The following is a 22,299-nucleotide window of genomic DNA, read 5'->3' as shown; positions in this document are numbered from 1 at the left end:
TCTCATATTGTGTATGTGCGAGAGGATGTTCTCTATCTGAAGCTCGCACGTCTCTAATCCTGAGCCGGACCCCCGGGAATACGAGTTGTAACATTCTTTGATGGATGCAGGACTTGAGCTGTCTGAAAAGGCATAAAAATCAATAATAAATTAGACCTTTATTAAATATGCATCTGCGAGGCGCATACTTCATTTGGTGTTGCTCTGCGTTTGGGTTCTGAAAAGATCTGTGATGTCAAGGCTGGCGGTTCAAGGCTGGTTCATAATGTTGGGATGGAGATTTTGCGGACAAGTTTGTTTTATGTTAATATCTTTAGACAATGATCTTCAGCCGTAAACCTAAGTGGTATAGAAGACTGAAGGGATGTTGATAATAAAAAATGTGCTTTTGAAGAATGTTTTTGTTCATGAAAAGTCAGTGAGGCTCTAAACATTTGACCCTATTGACTTTTATTGTACTGAAAAAAAGAGCACTCTCTGTGTAATTAAGTCAGCGATACAGGTAAATGTATGAGGTGTCTTCTTTTCATTGTTTAAAATGGCATGCAAATACATGCTAACAGTGTGCTAGTCATGCTGGAAACACGTAAACAAGATGCAAATTCATGACAGTAACATGCTAAAACATGCTAGCCGTGTGGCAAATCATATGGCTAATTCAGGCTACCATGTGTTAGAAACATACTAGTAAATGTTAATTGACTTTAAACCTTTTTATTTATCAATACAGCGTTGATAAATTTAATTTTATTGGAATAACAGCTTTACTTATTTTTGTACATCATGTTAAATAAAAGGAAAATTAAAAAGGCTTCCTTGGAATATAAATTAGTTTTTAGTTTTAGTTTAAATAGAAAGAGAAAACAAATATTTTAAAGAATATAATTAAAAATATATTTATGAAGGAATTATTTATAATCTTTTTATAATAAAGACTATATGGACGTTTTGAAGTCAAAAGCTAAGAAAAAAAAAATAGAAAAATGATCCATAAAATGACTAAGACTTTAAAATAGCTTAAAAATTATGGTAAACAAAAATATGATTAAAAAATTCTCTCTACGAACTCTATTCATATTTAGTTAACTATAATAGCCCCGAGACCCAATACACTGACTGCATAAGACCCTAGTTTAGTGTATTAAAAGCTCGACTATTACAGTGGAGACTATTTTGGGTGCATCACCAAATATGTGTTTTTGTAACTTGAGGTTTTATTATGAAGGAATTATCTATATTTTTTCATAATAAAAACTATATGGACTTTTTAAAGTCAAAAACTAAGAAAAACTAATAAAAATGATCCATAAAATGACTTTAAAATAGCTTTAAAATTAATGTAAACAATAAAAAATATTATTTAAAAATTAAAACGAACTCTATTCATATTTAGTTAACTATACTAACCCCAAAACCCAACACACCGACTACATAGGATCCTAGTTTAGTGTAATAATAGCTTGACTATTGCTATTGACTATTTTGGGTGCATCACCCCTTGTGATAAGACTTAGGGTTATTAAATGCACTCTAGAGAGCTGAGGGTTAAAAGAGTTTATATATGAAGGAATTCATCTCTTGCAGTCACAAGTGCACATTTATTGCGTTGTCTCCATAATTAATTGGTAATAATCCATAGTTAATCCCACATCACCGCATGTATCCTTTTTAGCATCTTGTCTAGAAGTAGGGGAAAAAAAGAAATTGAATACAGTTTAAACAACTTCCTCTGCTCTACAGGCTCATTAAGAACTTTTGAATGGCGTAATTCCTCACACATTGTGCTCTATAAAACAACTATAAACCCTATAAAACAGTAATGAAAATCAGCCACATCTCGAACCCGAGTCTGTCTGACAGAAAGAATTACAGGGAGCAAAAATTGCGACCACTCGTACAAGACCCTCGCTAGCAAACAACAACCTCTCACGACAGTCATAAGACCAAGGTGAGGAGGAGGAGGAGGACAGGGTGTTATTTTTAACTCGTATGGAGTCTTTTTTTTTTCTTTGTCGATGCCAGCAGCCAGAGCACACAGGCAGATGCTGTACAGAGATGGGCGGCTAAGCCCAGGATCAGGAGACAGGCGATTAACCCAAAGGCAAGCGCTTAAGACTTCAAAGTGCAAACAGCTACGGCTCTAGAGTCAGGCAGTGTTCCTGGGACAGAGACTGGGAGGGGGGAACAGTTGCTGTGTGGCCGAATTGGGTAAGATGCACCAGCCAGGGGTCATTGTTTGAGACCCCTGCCACCTTCAGGATTGGGAAATTTTGCTGGCTAATCGGTAGAAAGTAGGTTTGTGAGAATAGAGTCACGGGCCACTTTATTAGGCACACCTGTTTAACAGCTTGTTATGGGAAAATTTCATCAATCAACTCAATGCATGCAGGTATGTATATGTGGATGAGAATACAATGTGCTGAAAATTCAATATGGGAATCAAAAATGGGGAAATAAAGTGGCATCAAAATAAAATGATATTGTGATTAGGTATAGTGTGGCCAATTACACTGACGGAAATGAAAGGGATAGTTCATCCAAAACTGAAAATGTCTCACTAATTTACTGCAAACCTTTGATTTTACTTTTTTGTTAAACACAAAAAGTAATGTATTTGGAAAAATTTTAGGATGATTGGGAGGCCATGATGGATAAGGGCCAATGGAGGGAATTTGGCCAATACACCAGGGCTACACCCCTAATCTTACAAGAAGTGTAAGGGATTTTTAATGACCCCAGAGAGTCAGAAGCTCTTCCGAAAGACGGTGCTCACTGACAGTATAGTGTGCCCTTCACTTTACTGGGGCATTAGGACTCACACAGACTGCAGATTAAGCGCCCCCTGCTGGCCTCACTAACACCAACAGCAACCTTGTTTTCCCATGTGGTCTCCCATCCAGGTACTGACCAGCCTCAGCCCTGCTTAGCTTCAGTGAGAAATGTTTAGTGGCAAAAGGAATACTACGGAAGTCAATGTTTATTGGTTTTCAGCAATCCTTAAGATAAATTTTTTGTGTTTAACAGAAGAAAGAAATTCACACCGGTTTGTGACAAATGAAGGGTGAAGACAGTAAATGATGACAAAACTTTCAGTTTTGGGTAACCTATCCTTTTACATGAAATAAAAACACTATGAAACCAACAGCAAAAAAAGGACAATTTAACATATAGAATGTATAAAAATATTAAATTGCTAATAAAAATGGATTATTGGAGTACACATTTTTTTCAGAATTAAAAAAAAACACACATTCATTGTGTTAACTGCCGATTATTTGGACTTGTATATGAAAGTGAATTTCAAACTAAACCCATTTTTTTCAGTGCAAATGTATTTTTACAGTTGGAAATAGATTTGAAATATGAAATTGTTTTGGTTAAAGACTTTATTTCTGCACACAATGCAATAAGTATTACAAATATAACACATCACAATTAATTAGCTATTTTGTTTAATATATTATTTAATGATAATCACTCCATTTTTCATTTTCATTTGTGAAAAAAACAACTAAAATAGCATCATACTTACATTACTCAGCATATATAAGTACACTCCTCACAAATCGATCTTTTAAATTCGTATTTTAATAGGAAGGTATACAATATTATATTTGTTCATATACATTAGTCAGTCACAAAAAAAAAAAAACTTAACGATAACGGTCCAAAAACTAGTACACCCAAATTTATGTTATAGAAAAATAATAAATACAAATAAATAAAAAAAGAGGAAAAAGAGAAGCAAAAAAATAGAAAAAAATTTAGTTGAAATTTTGTAGGTTTAAATTTTTTTGCAATATTTTGTATTTTATTATTGTATATCTTTCTATTTCTAAAGATGCTCTGTGACTAAATTATTATTTTAATAAATATATCTGTTTAATAAATCTGTTTTGTTCAAATGCACCAAAATACATTGCCTATATTCACTGAGAAATGGATAAAAATGTTCATTTTCAAAATGGGGTCTACTCAGTTATGCTGAGCACTGTAGTTTCAGCATTTGAAAATTAAGATATCAAGATTTTTTTAAAGATTATGATAAAATATTTATTTATTAAATACTCAACTACTATATATATATTTTTATATTTATTAGTAGTCGTGCTAAAACTCTTGTTGTTTTATCCAGTAAAATATAGTATGTAGAGTGTCTGTGCAAAGTTACCTGGATAAATACACATTTCAAAGTTAAGAGAGGTGTATACCTACATGTAAACCCACATATTACAATTAAAGTAACTTTTAGCCCAAAAACACTGGTGAGGAAAAGAAAAACTTTTTCCTATTCTTTAATTTGCACTCCCTAACAAAATCATTTAACTGTTTCTAGGATGATTACTTTTTATTTCATATTAAAATCATCAGTTTGGGCTTCCTGTACCTTCAAAATATCAAACCAGCCCTAGAGAAAAGAGTTTAGAGGAAGTTTTTTTTCAAAGGCAGAACATTTTTTTTATATGCAGCCGGATACAGCAGAGACTCCTGGGGTTTGATCTGCCCGTTCAGCAAAAACCCACACAGAACGAGACTGTATCTTTTGATTAATCTGTGCTAGTCTCAGATGCTGCTCTCATTATTTTTGTTTTTTTTCTAAGCAGTAATAGAACAAAGTAACACCGTCTACATAAGAAGCGCACACATGTCCTTCATGGCTGACCAATCTTTCATTGCCCATTACCCACAACCCCCTGCAGCAACCACCCGACAATTCATCAAAAGCCTCTATTCCCAGATGACTGGTGGCGCAGCGGCAACAGCAGGCGTCCCTCTCTCTCTCTCTCTCTCTCTCTTTATTTCCCTGTCTTCCGTCCCACTCTTTTATAGATAGACGGAGCAGCATCCACCTCTTCTGGCTCAGCACTTGGATGCATTCAGTGAAATTAACCTGCATATGTGTCGACGCTGCTCAATTTCCTACCCCACAGACTCACTCATTTCTATCAGCACTTCTCCTGCCAAATGCCATCATCCGAAATGAAGGCATCATAAAGAAAGAGGCGGAGAAGGAAGAGGAAGGAGCTGGAGCTGCTAAAAGTAGCAACAAAAGCCACTTAATTATGCTAATAGTTGTTTTAAAGAGAGCTGGATTTTTGGTCTAATATCAGCTTCTTGTTGATCAGCATGTCACTTCATAAGATTTAAGTTATGCTAAATTATGGCTGGGCGATATTGCAAAAAAATTATCAGGATATCGTGTAGCATATCATCCGGTATCGATAATTATTCAATATTTTTTAACAATACATTTAGGAATATTAGGATTTATTTTATGTAACCATTTTATTTTAATTTACAAACATTACTAAACCAAATCATTTTAATAATCAAAAACAAAAATATTTATACAAAATATCTGATCTCTTAATAATAAACATAAGTGTTAAAGAGACTCTAAAAATGTATTAAATAAAATGTTACAAAGTGACAACAAAGGGTAAAGGTGGATCAACATCTGTAGAGTTTTAATAATAATGATACAATAAACCCTAAACTCTGTAATCAAAACAAATTATGATAATCAAACCTGAGCTTTCAAGTAAAGGAGCTATCTATCATTATTCATGCATTCGGAAAAGTTCGAAAAAATGCATGTTGCTCCCATGTGCGCGTTGTTTAAGTCACAAACTTACACGCTAAGCTTATTGGCCTTCCTTTCAAGGTGTGCACTCAGCAGCCACATTTTAATAAAACTATAGCCTTCATACCAAAACTTCATATCAAACTTTTTTTATCGTTATTGACAATGGTGTCAATAAATGGTGTCCAAAGACATGCGATACAGGTGAATTGGGTAGGCTAAATTGTCCGTAGTGTACGAATGTGAATGAGTGTGTATTGATGTTTCCCAGAGATGGGTTGCGGCTGGAAGGGCATCTGCTGCATAAAAAATGTGCTGGATAAGTTGGCGATTCATTCCGCTGTGGCGACCGTGGATTAATAAAGGGACTAAGCCGAAAAGAAAATGAATGAATGAATGACAATGGTGTTCGGTCAATAAATACCGATACCGATTTTATCACCCAGCCCTATGCTATATACAAGGACGACAAGAATACATGTAAAAAAATAAATAAATAAAATTACAAGTATGAAGTCATTAAGACTTTTAGTGCTTTTTTTAGAAGGCATACAGTAAAGTATGCATATCTGGAGTTAATATACTTCATCAGAAAGTGATATCGCACTAAAACTATATACTTTAAACTACTTGTATATTAAATTTTATTAAGCTTAATTAAATGTAATATTATATAATGACAGCTCAATTTCAATTAACATTTCGATTTGAAATGATTTCGAACTTTCGAGGATCAAACCTAAAAAAAGTTATATATATATATATATATATATATATATATATATAAAAATATTTCTTTGGATTTTGAGGTCACTAATCAATGTTACATTAGCTATGTTTCCATCTAAAAATGTGAATTAAATTTATGCACAAGACGTGCGAAGAAAGCAGCGTTTCCATCAAACGAGTCAAAGAGAACAAAATCATCACTTCATGATAAACTGGCGGCAAATATTAAAAGTTAAAACATAATTTGCTGTGGTAGGAGAAGCTGCGTCAATCTTTTCTTTATTTAATAAATTACTTGTGCCTCAGAAGACGATGCCGATATGCAATGAACGTGTGGTGGCGTTAGACATAGAGCACAGACAGTTCTGGAGGTTATTAATAATATAAAACACTAATACTGAAACAGTTAAGGCGTTTTAGAATGACCAAAATAACATTTCAGATGTTTACAATGTGCTCAGCCTGCTGGTTTATCCATTCACACACATTTTTTCCACCACCATTTTATCCCTTATAACAAAATCACATGACTTTAATGCACATACTGAAATTTTGGCGTTTTAATCAACCGATTTTTATGTTCAGATCCAAAATGCGCATTAAAATAGGTGCTACTATAGGTACTATTATAGTTATTGAGTGAACTATTATAGCTATATTGCTATTGAGTGAACTCCTTAGTACAAAAATTCTCAATTCGAATGTTTAAGCAATTAATTTAACAAAGCAGACGTGCTGGTTTTAAACCTTTGGTCTGCTGTATATCTGTACTGATCAATCCCAGTGCCAAAAACAATCTGCATCCCCACTGCATTAAACGGCAATAGTCGATACCATTGTTTAGCTCAAGACGTTCCTTATACAAGCTTCTGTTTATTCTAGCAAGATAAAAGATGAATGTAGGAGTCCATGAAATATCCTGTCGGCAGTTTTTCATTTCTATGCTAATTCATTTGCGCTGAATGAGAGTTGGAGCTACAGTGGCGAGGCTAAACAGCTTCTGTAAAGACATGTCTGTGGGCAGCGAGCTTCAGCAGACCTTGAGGCAAAGAGTGAAAAGAACGAAACGTCTCACAAAAGAAACGAACGTAAAGGCTGAGCCCATCACCACCCCCTCTGCTTTCCTCCAGTCTCTCCTTCGCTTTGTTCATACACACACACACACACACACACACACACACAAACACACGCCCCCACAGACGCACACATCCTTCTTCACTCGCATCCACCCGCTCTTCTCGTCTCCCCTATTTACCGTTTTCATCTCTCTATCTGTCATTTTGACAGTGCAAATATTCAGAAAATATCCAGCATTGTCAAAGCGCTCTCGGAGGGCTGGAGCTTTTCATTACACAGAGTAATTAACTGTCAAAGAGAACACCACACCGCATATTTTGTTAATAATGCTACGGCGCATAGATGTATCTGCCAATGATCAAAGGGATCAAGCGCTAATTTGTCGGATCAATTAGTGAGCGAATACGTCAGGTTGCACGGGCGAAATGTAGAAACGTGTGATGTTTTCTTGTGTACCAATGAGTATTGTTCCTATAGGTTTGTGTCGTATGTGTGCGCATGCAAGAAGTAGCTGGTGGTTTTAAGTGAATGGTTGCGAGTGTGTGAGGGGGGTTGGTTGGTTGGTTGCTATGCATCATTCCGACTCCCTTTTCAGTCCCCCTTGAATGCTGGAGTTGAGTTTCCATGGAAACACTGACCCCTGGGAGTCGATGCTTTTCAGGAGGAGCCTCTTTTTACCTAGTGATTCACAGCTCAGGAAGTGCAAGAACAAAACACACAAACAATCTTTATTTTTGTCTTATAATATGTACTTTTTTGGGCTTATCAGTGCTGATGTTTTTTTTATATATAAATCTTGTCATTTTTATTAATATTTATTAATACAGAGTTTCTTCAATAATTTTTTTTTGCTTTTCATCTCATAACTACTATTAAAATACACACTAATATCTTATTTATTAGTATAATCAGTTTTATTTTATTATTACAAGTTTAAAGGTCTCCTGAATTTCCTACATTGAAAAAAAAAAAAAAAAAATCCTGGTTGCCTTTAATTTCTAAGCTGAAACAAATTAACATAATGGGCCCTATCATAGACCTGGCGCAATAAGGTGCAAGATGTGTTTACCACGATGTGTTGCTACTTTCAGACCAGCAAAACCCCAATTTTACCGTTTTCCGCCACGTTGTTAATCTATTTTGCCACTTTGTGGACTCATGGGTGTGCCGGTCTATAAAGGAGGTGTGTTAAGGCGCATTGTTGGCATGTTGCTATTTTGAGGAACTAAAATAGACTGCGCAATTGACCAACTGAAAGAAGTCCAGCGTAGAGTGCTTAATTGTGTGCCTTAAACACCTACATATTACTTAATGTACAGCAATATGCAAATATATTTACAAATGAAAAAGAATTAAAGGATTAAAAAGTTACAAAAATTATTATTTTCTACATAAATATAAAAACCATTGCCTCCATGCCTTCATCTCGGGGGGGCTTTTTCAGTTTCTTCATGACAATTTGCATTTGTATAATATTATTAGTAGTAGTATTATTTATTATATGCATACTTATATTTGTTTTATTAAAAACAAGCTTAGATTTGTCCACCTGTGGGGTTTTGGACCATATGGGGCATAGGACGTGTGTTTGGATATAACTCCATTATTATTTATTTGTTTGCTGGAAATTAGAACTGAATTTAGAAATAGTTTTGAGACTAATATTTGTGCTTAATAAACTAAATTTGTAGACTAATGTATGTCTTCAGTGGAGTGCGAACAACACTATTTGCGTAAACACGAAAGAGAGAAAGAGAAAGTAAAGAGGCAGAATAGAGGAAGATCATTCTTTATCCTCGTGCTGCAGACGGTTTGTTTAACTGTTTTCTTGTTAGTGAAGCATTCAGTTTTTCCACTTACAAAGTCCGCCATGCAAATTGCAAATGCGCTTAAAGGGGAATGGGAGATGAGACTCTGATTGGTTTATTTTCAAAACAAACCCAGAACTCATTAAGAGATTAAGCACAACCCTGTTAGACCATGCGCCGCAGCGCAAATCATATTTTTCCATCTTTAAAATATCAAAAGTGGATTCAGACGCCCTTAATGCTATTTCGCCATACGCTTTAGACTTTGCTCCTAGATCATTAAAATAGAGCCCTTAAAACGGACTTAAAACTGCTTGCATAACTTATGAAATTAAGTTAGAACATGATTAACTTAGTTTAATAAATTACAATGAACTAAAAACATATGCTGTCATGACTAGTTGTTCATATCACAGCTTTGATTTGCATTTCAACTGAAACAGTTTGTGAGACCAAAACAGTTTGTGCTCTTGTGAGACCAATCCAGTAGCCCCTCCCATTTAAAAAAAAATATCAGAGCTTGGCCAGCTAGAGTCGTCAAAGGGTCATGAAAGCCACTAGTTTATAATAGCAAGGCGGAATCTCTTTAATTGATTCTTCTACCTAAAATGCAGAATTCGGTGTATAATTAATAGGTTCATAAAGTTTTGTGGTTTGGGCCGATTTAGAGCATATGATGCACTCCATGCTGTCTCTGGACAAGACTATGTGCTGCTTTGGCAGTCTGGGACATTAACTTGAAACCAGACTTCATTCAGCCCAATCAAAAGTACATTTACACTGTCTGAATATTTTCTTCCTTATATGCCATTCACAATTTGGACAATTGTAATTATGTGTAATATTTCATTTTGAATGTCCTATTTGTCCCAGGAACCAACTGTGTTTGCAATGCGATTGCCTCTCAGACCTTGGCATGTGGCTGTACATGTGCACGGGACATTTTAGCATCCTGATATTTTGATTCCTCCCTGCATTGTTAAGGCTAAATGTGGAGGGGTTCAGATTAACATTATGTTGCTACCTTTTACTATTTTCTTATGCAAGTGTGCTTAACCCTTGATATGAATGCTCGGTTGCATGTGAACTGACTGATTTCAGCCATGTCTTGTAGCGGGGTGAGGCATTTCAGATTCTAGAGATAATCTGATTGGTAAGAAGATCTGATGAGAAGACAAATCTGATGAATTGCACTTTGATGTCATAAATTTATATGAATAAACTTATTTATCCATTCAGGTAGAAATGAGAAACTGCAAATTTGAATGGTTTTATTTTCTAAATGAATTTGTGGTTTTGGAGCAAACAAACTAAATATAACCTTAAACCTTAAAAATACCACAATGATACTAAAACCCTCCCCATGTAAAATGTTAAACTTTCATAATGTTATTTCTTTCAAACTATTTAAAACGTTTATCTTTTACTAGTTTAATGTTTTTAATCAAGTTGATGAATAGCACTGTTACAGCATCTAAAAAGCAATGTTTTCTCCTACACATTCACATGAATTCTGAAATTAAATCATGATGTTACTTGTAATTTAGTATCTGAACAAATTCAAATACATTTAGGCAAGAAATTCCAGATCTTTTTGATAAACACATTTAGCCATGGTGCTTTTAAAATCATTTTAACTAGATCGGTATGTTCTGTGTGAAGCTTTGGTAAAAAAGTACCAGCATGAGTCACTGCTTGATCAGAGAAGCAAGCTTTGTAAGTTAGGGAAGAAACCATGGTAACCACTATTTACACGTTTCCTGCCTCTATTAAAGGAGAATTTATTTTTCACAGAAATTGTCTAGAACTTACTATGGACAATGCATTGCTAAAAAAATAGAACTAGATTAAACAAGTTGACAAGGTACTAGAAAATAAAATAGAAACAGATGGCAACTTATAACAATAATAAAGCAATTGATGTAAAGCACTAAAAAAGGCTTGACAACCCGACATACAAATGCAGTGGCCACAATAGTAGCCGTTTGTGTTCAAAGAGATTGGTTGTACTGTGGCTAATTGTCTCTCAGTGGATATAAAAACCACACTTTCTGCTTTAAATCCTAAAATCCTAAAAGATATGGTGCATGGTGGACAAGCAAACTTGTACTAGTTTCATTAGAAGGACTCTTTAACTGACACCAGCTTCTCTGTTATGTTCTCCTCAGGCCAAGCTGATAGTTCCGAACAGCACGGCAGGACTGATCATTGGCAAGGGTGGAGCCACGGTGAAGGCTGTCATGGAACAGTCTGGTGCCTGGGTCCAGCTTTCACAAAAACCTGATGGCATCAACCTGCAGGAACGTGTCGTTACCATCAGCGGGGAGCCTGAGCAAAACCGCAAAGCTGTAGAGATCATTGTCCAGAAGATTCAGGAGGATCCACAAAGCAGCAGCTGTCTGAACATCAGCTACTCCAACATCTCTGGCCCAGTGGCCAACTCTAACCCCACTGGATCCCCGTACGCCAACTCAGCAGAGGTGATGCCAGCTGCGGCCGCAGCAGCAGCAGCCACAGCCTCCAGTCTCCTGGGGCAGGCCAGTCTGGCTGGAGTGGGTGCTTTCCCCACCACCATGTCCAGCTTCTCAGGGAATGACCTGCTGGCTATCACGTCCGCACTGAACACGTTAGCCAGCTACGGATACAATACCAACTCCCTGGGTCTTGGGCTCAACCCTGCGGCTGCCTCAGGAGTCCTTGCTGCTGTAGCCGCAAGCGCTAATCCTGCTGCAGCTGCGGCCGCTAACCTGCTAGCCTCCTACGCCAACGACGCATCCACTAGTGCTGGCCACCCAGCGACCAGTCTGGGAGGCTTCACGCTAGGCTCCCTCGCTGCCGCCACTGGAGCCACCAACGGTTACCTGAGCGCCGCTTCCCCGCTGGTGGCCAGCTCCCTACTGGCCACAGAGAAGCTGGCCGAAGGGGCCAAAGATGTGGTGGAGATTGCAGTGCCCGAGAACTTGGTAGGCGCCATCTTGGGGAAAGGAGGCAAAACGCTTGTGGAGTACCAAGAACTGACGGGAGCCCGCATTCAGATCTCCAAAAAGGGAGAGTTCGTTCCTGGCACCAGAAACCGTAAGGTCACGATTACCGGATCGCCAGCCGCCACACAGGCAGCCCAATATCTTATCAGCCAGCGAATCACATACGAGCAGGGTGTGAGGGCCACCAATCCGCAGAAGGTGGGCTAAACACAGGGAGTATGAAAAAAAGGAGAGAGAAAGAGTGGGGGATGGGGAAGATACAGAGAAAGATTGAGGGCGACGGAAATAAACCACATTCTTTGTGGGAAAATCTCAGTATTAAAAAAATATGGAAAAAAAATCCTCTCAAAGTGGAAAATTTGAAAAAGAAAATGTGTAAAATGTAAATATGGGTTTATTTCTTACGTTTTTGGATTTTTTTATTGGTTGATTTTGCTTTTGGTTTTTCTTTTGGGTTTTTTGTGCATTTTTCTGGACAGCAGTGAATGGCATTTCAACCTGGCATGCTGCCGCGCTGCAGTTCCCAGCAGGTGGGCAAGGTGGTCGGATGGGGGACATTGGGGTAGAGCAAACCCAGGAATCGGCCCTTTCCCCACCCCCATCCCCTCCTAGCTGACAGATTCTTGTTCTTTATATTTTATTTCTTAGTCTAACTCCCACCCTTTCGCCCGTGCCCTCTCTTTAGAAGGGTCTGAGACTGAATATATATACATATATATCCCCCTAGCCTGTGAAACCCCATACCCCACCCCAGCCCCCCTCGTCCCAGCCCTAATGGTCCCAGCCACCCAGGGCAAGGGATTCGAGGCTGCTGCAGGGTCTCTCAGCGCCACTAGACATTGACCTGGGGTTCCAGTTTGACCAGGTGCATGCCACTTCAAATGTTGTTAGCATAAGGGAAGCTTGTAGATCATGTTGCGGACATAGGCCAGGATGCAAAAGGCACCTGAATCTTTCGTACCAGAGCTCCTAGAGATTGTGGCATTTCTCTAAGGGATTTGAGGTCTGGTGTTTCTACAAATACTATTATCATTATTATTACTACTACTATTATTATTATTACAAAATATCATCACCATCAACTTTATTTATTAATATGATTTCACCCATAAGGACTGAAGTATTTCCTTTGTTTTGTTTTTTCTTAATCTGTGAATTCAGGTTGACATGAATGTAAAGACAATATTTTGGATTTAGTTTTTTATTTAAGTAGATCGAATCGTGTGTCCATGTAATATATGTCTTATTTAACGTCCAGTGATAACTGCACCGTCGGCACCAACAGAAAGAATAGGGGCAGATGTACTGTACAGTGATATAAAAAACAACACACACACACAAACACTCAGCAAACTATTACCAGATTTAAATGCTGAAAATGCAACGAAGCAAACACAAACTTGAAATCACAGTGGGACTAGACAATTTATTCACATATCTACTGAACGAGAATGTAGGTCTTTGCACAAGTCCAAGAGAGTGTATCAGAATACGACTTTGTATGAAAGCCAATCCTTTTCTATAACGTCCCAAAACATCTCTCCCCCAGCTTTACTCTACGCTGCCCTTCTGCAGTGGGAGACATTGTGCACTTTGAGCCACTGCAGTTGAATATCTGCGCAAATCTGCTGGAAAATTTGCAGAGATATTCCCTATCAAATCAGAAACTGGCCCTCAGAGCTCTGAGGCGTTTCATGAACACATACTACTGAACTACTATGAACAAATTCTGACCAGCACAGGTTGATTACTAACATGGCCTGTCCTGGAAATTGCAGGCTGTCTGCTCTGTTGTGGCTAGAGAAAACATTTTTATGTGGTGAATATTTTCATAATTGCCACATTTTTTTAAAACTGTACCGTTCAATTTCTGGTCGTATTATTCTAAACAGGCTGCCCATGTGAAAAATCACCCTGTGCAGATCAGAACTACCCAAGTGCGACGTATGTGCTGCTAATAAGGTCCTGTTTGCTTTTTGTTTTAAATCTGAGTACACTGAATTTCGTCTTAATGCACTGTGAAGTGTGGAGGCCGTGATGAAAGGCCAAAAAAAGTCAGGGTTTCTATATTGTTATTGCATCGATGCATCACCATGATGGAATGTACTCATGTGCAACGTCTCATATTTATAACAACCTCCATGGAGTCAATGTGTCGCTTACTGTAGGGTGGAAAGGAAGCCTGGACGGTCCTGTCAGGTTGAGATCAGACTCTGAGCAGTTTGGTTTGCCAGTATCCAACTTTAACTAATCCAACTAACCGCCAGCCAACCGTGCGTATTTATCGTGAAGGGGCAGAGGATGGTATAGTCTGTACGTTTAAACTTAGCATGTCCTCCAAAACGATTATGTGTTAATACAGCGTTGATTCTGAGTTAGTTAAAAATACCAAATGCATCAGGACTTAATCAAAACCACTTAGCAAAGAGAGAATGACCCAAAGAATCAGACCAACAGAGAAAGACAGAGTTTGTGCTCTCTCTCCCCTTGACTAAAGTAATGATTCTTTCCCCTACTTTTCTATCGGAGCACCAGGGAGAGTAAATCTGAACCAATTGGTAAGGAGGCTTCTTTATTCTCATCTAAAAACCATCACCTACCCTCACCTCTTCTCAACCCCTTTTTTACCTTCGTGCACCTCATTCTGACACATCAACCCAGAGACCCCCTTTTTCTCTCACATCTCTCCATGGGTGGCGATGTCTGGTGTAACAGTGCATGTCTGCTTGCCCTTTCACGAAACAATGACGAGAGGTGCGCTCAGAGTAGAACTAGAAGCTTGCAGTAGCACATCACACCTTCAAAAAGGGACTTGCTACAAGCCATTGATGTGTTTGTATGATGTGCATGTGTGTATATATATAAATATATATGCTTATAAAGGTTGATAACGGTTGTGACCTAGGTGAAGAGGTCTAACAAGCGGCGATGACTCTTAAAAGCTGCACATTTTGAGGTGCAATGAGGGTTTCTTTTCAAATGAAATGATACGATAGTTCAGATTTGAGGATCAGCGATGGCAATCGAGCGCCTCCGCATTTTAAAGTGCATCTGTGCGTTTGGTTTTACCCATGATGCAGTATTTCATCAGACACTTCAGAGCTTGAACAAGTGGGAAACAGTCTCGGTAGATCCCCCATATAAGATTTATGTTAGATCACCTTTCGATTTTAGCAAGACACACAAAAAGCAAGATGTTACTGTGACAATTCAATGTGAAAACTATTAAAAGGTGCCAACATAGTGTCAAGGAGCAGCTTTTGTTGTTTTGTTTTTGTATTCAGTACTAAAAGTACATATGGGAGGGGGGGTTCTCTATTTTTTTTCTATTAGTAACTGGGAAAATAGATCAAATGTGATGAGTACTGAAAGCAATATACGTAGTAGCATGTCGTCATGTCTTGTCTTTTTATTCTGTCCGTGTAGGAGCTTTGGATTTACCTAGATGTTGAGTAGATTTGCATATACTATTTTTTAAGTTGTGAAGATGCTGCTATTGAATAAGTGATGTACTAAAATTTAAGATAAAAAAACATATCTGGTCAGTCATTTAGCAGGATGTGGTAGTTGTAAGAGGTGTAACTAAATGCTACATTGATAATTGAATAATTGCTATATCAATGGATTAAATGAATAAACCTGTGCCAAACTAGATCTTTAAAGATTTAAATGTGATTTAAACAACATTAGTTAAGAGCAGACATACTTTTGTAATTTACAAAAAAAAAAAAAAGAAAAAATGTGAAAAGTGCCAAACAAGCCAGTTAAGATAGCTGGGGTAAAGTGACTAGAGAAGCAAAAAAATAAATAAAAAATAGACATTAGCACTATAAGGTTGAGAGTTTTCTGCCCCTCAAACTAACCACTCCCTGTTAAAACAAAGGGAGGGATTCATCTCATTGGCCAAATAAAAGCAGGGTGCCATGTGGCCATTAACACACATCCCTGGGGCTAGAAGACTGCCGAGTTATCTTAGCATGGTTAACGTTTATAAGTTATCAGCATTCTTAAGTCAGCCTTTTATAGTTCTGAAGATGTATTTTGTGAAGATAGATGTTATCTTTTTTGCACGTCGATATTGCATGATACCAAGTGAAGCGTGGATTTCAAAAAAAAAAAAGAAAAAAAGTGAAGACAAAAAAAAAAACCAATTAGGCAATGTGCATTCATTTTGAGGACGAAACTTTGCATGGCAACAACAGTCCGAGCTATTAAATGAGCTTTTTCACATTTTTACCTTTTTACTTTTAGTTTTGCTAAGACCAAGCTGGAGTTTTGTTGTCCATGAAACCTAGGCCACAGAAACCAAAACCATTCATAGTCATGGTCATATTCAGCGTCATGATTCTAGCACTCATTTTGTACAGACTTATCAATGTTTTGTGATAATTTGGAAGAGAAGTTGGGAATGGAGGGTTAATTTGCCGTCATTAACATTAAAACATGGCCGTGAATGTATTCACCACTACATAAGTTTGCATATCACTCTTTTGATCATGATTTTAGGGCTTGTGTGTCAGTACTAACATCATTAGGCTTCTGTTCTTTAGCTTGTTCTGCCATCACTGCACATTAAGCTTGTCCCATTCTCGTGAGAATATGCACTTTATATTTCTCTTCTGCTTCAAGCCACCCTAGCTACCAACAGCCCTGTTTTCCAACGAAAGCAAATGCAATGACACCGCTAAACTGCTTGAATCCTTTACCTCAGATCTCCATGAATAAAAGAGAGGGACGTCCTGATAACTTCATAATGAAATGATGCGGCACTAATGTTTGCATGAGAATGGATTGGCCAGAAATTCCAAACTGACCAACGAATTGGAAATGTCTTTTTTTTGACAGTCTTTTTTTGTTATTATTAATGATAATAAGTGCCAAAAGGGGCATGTCTGAAATCATGAATATTGTTTTTTTTTTTGTCCTCGCTCTCTAATGAAAACTGCACTGTGCTTATCCTGATTCTTTTTTACGCATAGAGCAACATGCGTTTAGTCATTCTGTGCCCAGGCTGCTGGGTTTGTTACATGCACAGTCAAGTTGAGATGAATGCAAACTTATGATTTAGCTGATGTCAAGAAGGTCATTGCTTTTATGTGGGCGCACGGCTAGAGCTTATCGCTCTTCTAAAACCCCACACGCCCCCCCTGCCCCAGTCCAAGTCCACCCCCGATAACCCGGGGTCACTCTTGAGCTCGTACCCCATTGAAGCACCAGCAATGTTAGAATACATTTGTCATATCACTGTTCTGTTCTTTTTTTATTTTCCTGTTTTTATTTGTATGACACTCTCTAACCTAGACCAAGTATAACAAAAATGTCATTCATATGTATCCTGTTTACTCTCCCTTTTTCTCCCTTTTGCACTTTCACTGCTCCCCTTTTTTCCAACCACTCCCCACTCTTCTGCCGACCTCCCCCTCACACCCTCCCAGACTTTCTCCTGAGTGCCAAACAAAAACAGTACCATTCCAAACTTTTTGAGTTCTCTTGTATGTTGGACATCCATTGGACGCACCCATGAACAAGCCAGCATGTTTCTCCATAACATGATGTCAGTCATGACGCCTCAACATTACCCAAAAAGCGATCAGTAAAAGCAAGACCTGGATTAACACGGTAAAAACACGGCTGGCTACCTCTCATAAACTGCTTTTCCTAATTCTCTGTCATCTCTTCAACCTCCAGGACATCACTGATTGTGTGCCATAATGCTGGGGGCACTGTCACTCTCCTCACCCCAGAGTCTCTCCATTTGATTTTCTCGATGGAAAACATTTAATGCAAGCAAAGAAAAAAAAAAAATCCATTTTAAATGGCAGGTTTGTTCCTTTAACATTAAAAAAACATGCTGAGGAGTGTGTAAACGTCAGCCGCGCAGCCATCTTCTGTCTTCTGAACTTTGAACTTCTCACCCCTCATGAACTTTATTGACCTTCTTCCTCCCCTTCTATGTTCATCAACTGTTTGGACTTAAAATCTCCATTCCATCTCCAAACCTTTTTGAGACTGTGCAATTCTAGTTGAGATGATTGGATTTATTTCTCTTTTTTAAGTCATCATTGGGGACGAACAAATAATAAACAAACAAAAAAAAAGACACGCAAAAATATCAATAAGATCCAAACTGTTTCCTCCACAATTTCATTATTTTCTCTCATTGTAAATATCTGTCAGATTTGGTTGAACTGTAACCAGAGACGTGTTCAACGTTAAAGGGGCTGGCAGCATAAAATCGCTTTTGTGGAGCCGCCATTAGGAAGTCGAGGTCAATTTAAGCAGCTCCATGAAAGACGTACTGTGTTAGAGAGTCACGTTTGCAGTACTGAGACCATCAAAATTTGGATCCGGCCCCTCCAAATAATGCATAATCACTACTAACCTCTAAGTTAGACTAAGATTAGCGTAGGTTTCATACTTGAACTGATGGTAATTGCTAATCTCATTGTACATATCAAACGTGTCGAGTGTGAATTGTGATACGTGTCGATTAGGTGTCTTTACCATTACAGCATCTGTTCATGAGACAAAAAACAAAACAAAACAAAAAAAGTTTCTCTGTGATGCCGAAAGGATCATTTTCATGCGTCTCAACCATGCTTGAGCTCCACATCTAATGTTTCTATGCTGCCAGCTTTGTTTTCTGATAACCCTTCATGAGCTTATTTATTTTCAAACTACTATACGTTATTAATAAATGGCATCAAGAAACTAGACAAAAGGGAATGACTGGAAAGATGAATTACTGTTTTGTTTTTAGTATTTTAGTGGTTTCTTTAACATCATCCATTAACTGACTTTTAAAAAAAAGTATTAAATATTTAATGTAACTGTAGCATTGTGTTTGTACAAAAAATAGTGAGTTGTGTTTTTTGACTTGTGGATTACCAGTGAAGTCAGCAATTTAGTGCTAATATCTATTAAGTCGTTCCTTTTATTTTTCTCTTTTCTTTTATATTTAAGGGTTATTATTTCCGACAGCAACAGCAGTCATTATAAATGTTCATTTTACCATCACCTGTCTTCTGTTGTCTTATTCTTCACCTCCCACTACACTCAGTTTCATCAAATAACACATTGCAAGTTCGTGCCTGAAACCATGTGCTCGGTCTTGGGGGAGGGGCCATGTGTGAGTGATGCGTGAGCGAGCGAGTGAGTGAATGAATGAATGCGACTGCTTGCGAGAAGCTTGGCCGGGCGGGTGTTATGTCTTCTGTCCACCTAAAGCTAAAACCTGTTGGGTTTCCATTTACCAATGGAACCTGCTGATGTTATAGCTCAATCCCATCATGTAAGCCTAGTTGATTTTGATCGTCCATAACTCCTCCTCCTCCGTTTGACAACCACTTTCCACCACCTTTTCCCTCCTCCCTCCCCCTTACGAGCCATTCCCTCGCCACGCACCTCCCACGCCATGTGATGTTCTCCATCGATAACATACTACTCGACCAGACCCACATTAACTCTGTTCTCATGCCTGCAGACGAGGCGGTTGCCAGTCAACTCACCCTCCGCTCATGATCCGCCACCATCCCTTACCGGCTGCCGGAGCCAGTCCTAAACTATTAAACTAATAATAATAATAATAATAATAATAATAATAACGATAATAATAATAAAAAAGGAAAAAATAAGAAAAAAATAAGAAAAAAATACAGACAAGTGACTCTCAGGGTGTTTACGTAATCTACCTTACTCTGTGATCTCACAGAACCGCAACCCAGCTCTCCCTCAAGCTTTTTAAGGAGCCCAAAGACAATTTACCATGTGTGATTGCTTATCAAGTCTTCTTCAAGAGAAAAAAAAACAACAACAGAATGATATGCACCCAATTAAAGGAGCAAGCAAAATGCTGTTAATGTTTACAAACCTTAACGAGACCAACGCTGTTGAAAGAATGTGTAGGAGTACAAAGACAATTCTTTATAATTACGTCATTATGAAGTAATTAATACTACTACTGTACAATACTACATTTTAAATGATCATTTTTATGTGACATGGAGTTATATGTGGCATTTTGGAAACATTGCATGTTCCTCTTTTTTGCAATGACTTACGTTTTTTAAATGTCATAATGGTACAGTGTAAAGTCAGAGCTACATTTAGTTGCTAATAATAAACTACATTGATGTAAGTGTTCATCTCACATATCTTAGAAAATGGTACCGGACTGAGTCCGAGAAAAAAAAAAACCACCACCAACAACAACAACAACAAACATGTGATTGCGTTACTGTATAGAATTTGTTCATATTTGTATATGGTGACAGTGAAAAATAAAGTATGTGCTCGAAATATCAGGGACACATGGGTAGAGTTTGGGCCGCTTACAACACCAACTGTAAAGCTCGAGGTGATGAGGTAAGTTACACCAGGGTGAAAATATCATTTTGCTTTTCTATTTACAGTTTTTAATGACATATTACAGTTTAATATATGAGATAGGGCTGATTATGGGAAAAATTATAATCACGATTATTTTGGTCATAACTGTAAATCACGATTATTCAAAACGATTACAGTTGAGGTCATAATTATTTGCGCTCCTGTGAACTTTATAAATATTACCCATATAATTAAAGGAGCAAAGAATTTTTCACAGTATTTCCTTTAACATTTTTTTCTTTTGGAGAAAGCCTTGTTTATTTTATTTTGGCTAGAATAAAAGCAGGTTTAAATATTTTGAAAACCATTTTAAGGTCAATATTATTAGACCTCTTAAGCAATATATTTTTTGTTTGGCTGCAGAAGAAACTACTGATATACAATGACTTGCCTAATTACCCTAATTAAGCCTTTGAATTGCACTTTAAGCTGAATACTAGTTTCTTGAAAAAATTGCAGTAAAAGATTATGTTCTGTCATCATAGCAAAGATAAAATAAATCCGTTATTAGAGATGAGTTATTAAATCTATTATGTTTAGAAATGATTTGAAAAAAAAAAACGTTCCTTTAGACAGAAATTGGGGGAAGGGTCGCTAATAATTCAGGAGGGCTAATAATTCTGACGTCAACTGTACACTGCAAAAAATGCTTTTCTTACTTAAATTTTTTGTCTTGTTTCTAGTCCAAATATCTAATAATTCTTATATCAAGAAGCATTTTCTAGGCAAGCAAAACATATTGTCTTGTTTTCAGAAATAATATGCCAATATTAAGTGAGTTTTTCCTTAAAACAAGCAGAATAATCTGCCAATGGGGTAAGCAAAATATTCTTGTTTTTCCTTTTGACATAAGATAATTTAGCTTACCCCATTTTAAGGAAAAACTCACTTAATGTTGGCATTCTGATTTATGGTTTCACTTTCACATGTCTTTTAATTCTCAACTCATTTGTTTATTACATAAATGAAGGTTAATATGAATAATCACTAAACGCCGTGTTTTGACAAATAGGTATATTTGACCATTAAAGTGCTCACATTAAGGTGACTTTAGATGTGTGTGCTCTGCTCATCTCTGATGCTATGACACCCATAACAGCATGCGATCTCTTTCGCGCTTTTAAAAACATGAATAATTCGAATGTACATCAATGAATGATGCGTATCCCATGCTGCAAAAGTAATTTTCACGTAACTGAGCTTTACAGAGCAACAAATGTGCACAACTGGAAAGAGGGTGGTATATGATGCAATAATCGCTTTATATCGATTAATGTTTTTTCATGATTGTTAGAAGCCAAAATTGAAATCGAAACTGAATTTTCGATTAATTGCACAGCCCTAATATAAGATATATCAATTTTAATAAAGCTAGTAGAAATAGCATTAATATATTTTAAATCTGTCTAAAATTGATAAGCCTGAAAACTAATATTCGTATGGATGTCTGGAGTATGACTGATATGCAAATGCAGCTTGTGTGATGTAATCCAATGCAATTTCCCATTACATGCTTGGTAAAAGCAAACCCAGCAGTCATTTTGCTCTTAATGCATGTGTTTTCAGGATGAAGTCAATTCAAGATGATCTCAAAAACATGATAAAGTCTCTTGGCCATTGTCATCCACCCACTTTTTCTGTGCACTAATTCATCCAACCTGCAAAAATCACCTTCACCTTCCCAACATGTCTCCAAAGCCAACACCAGCTAAAAAGCACCACGGAAAAA

General features: G+C 37.3%; 1 protein-coding gene across 2 annotated transcripts in view; it reads left to right on the top strand.

Annotated features, from left to right (window-relative positions):
* nova2 (NOVA alternative splicing regulator 2) overlaps nt 1-19,199 on the top strand; it is an 84,098-nt gene extending 64,899 nt beyond the window's left edge. For both annotated transcript variants that reach the window (XM_056474197.1, XM_056474196.1), the window contains one exon: nt 11,367-19,199. In XM_056474197.1, coding sequence (XP_056330172.1) covers nt 11,367-12,389 — 1,023 coding nt within the window. In that variant the 3' untranslated portion in view covers nt 12,390-19,199. The remainder of the gene's footprint in view (nt 1-11,366) is intronic.
* The last annotated feature ends 3,100 nt before the right edge of the window (nt 19,200-22,299 follow it).

The sequence above is a fragment of the Danio aesculapii genome, chromosome 15 (genome assembly GCF_903798145.1).
Source record: "Danio aesculapii chromosome 15, fDanAes4.1, whole genome shotgun sequence".
NCBI classification, from domain to species: Eukaryota; Metazoa; Chordata; class Actinopteri; order Cypriniformes; family Danionidae; genus Danio; species Danio aesculapii.
This window is presented reverse-complemented; position numbering and strand designations above follow the sequence as displayed.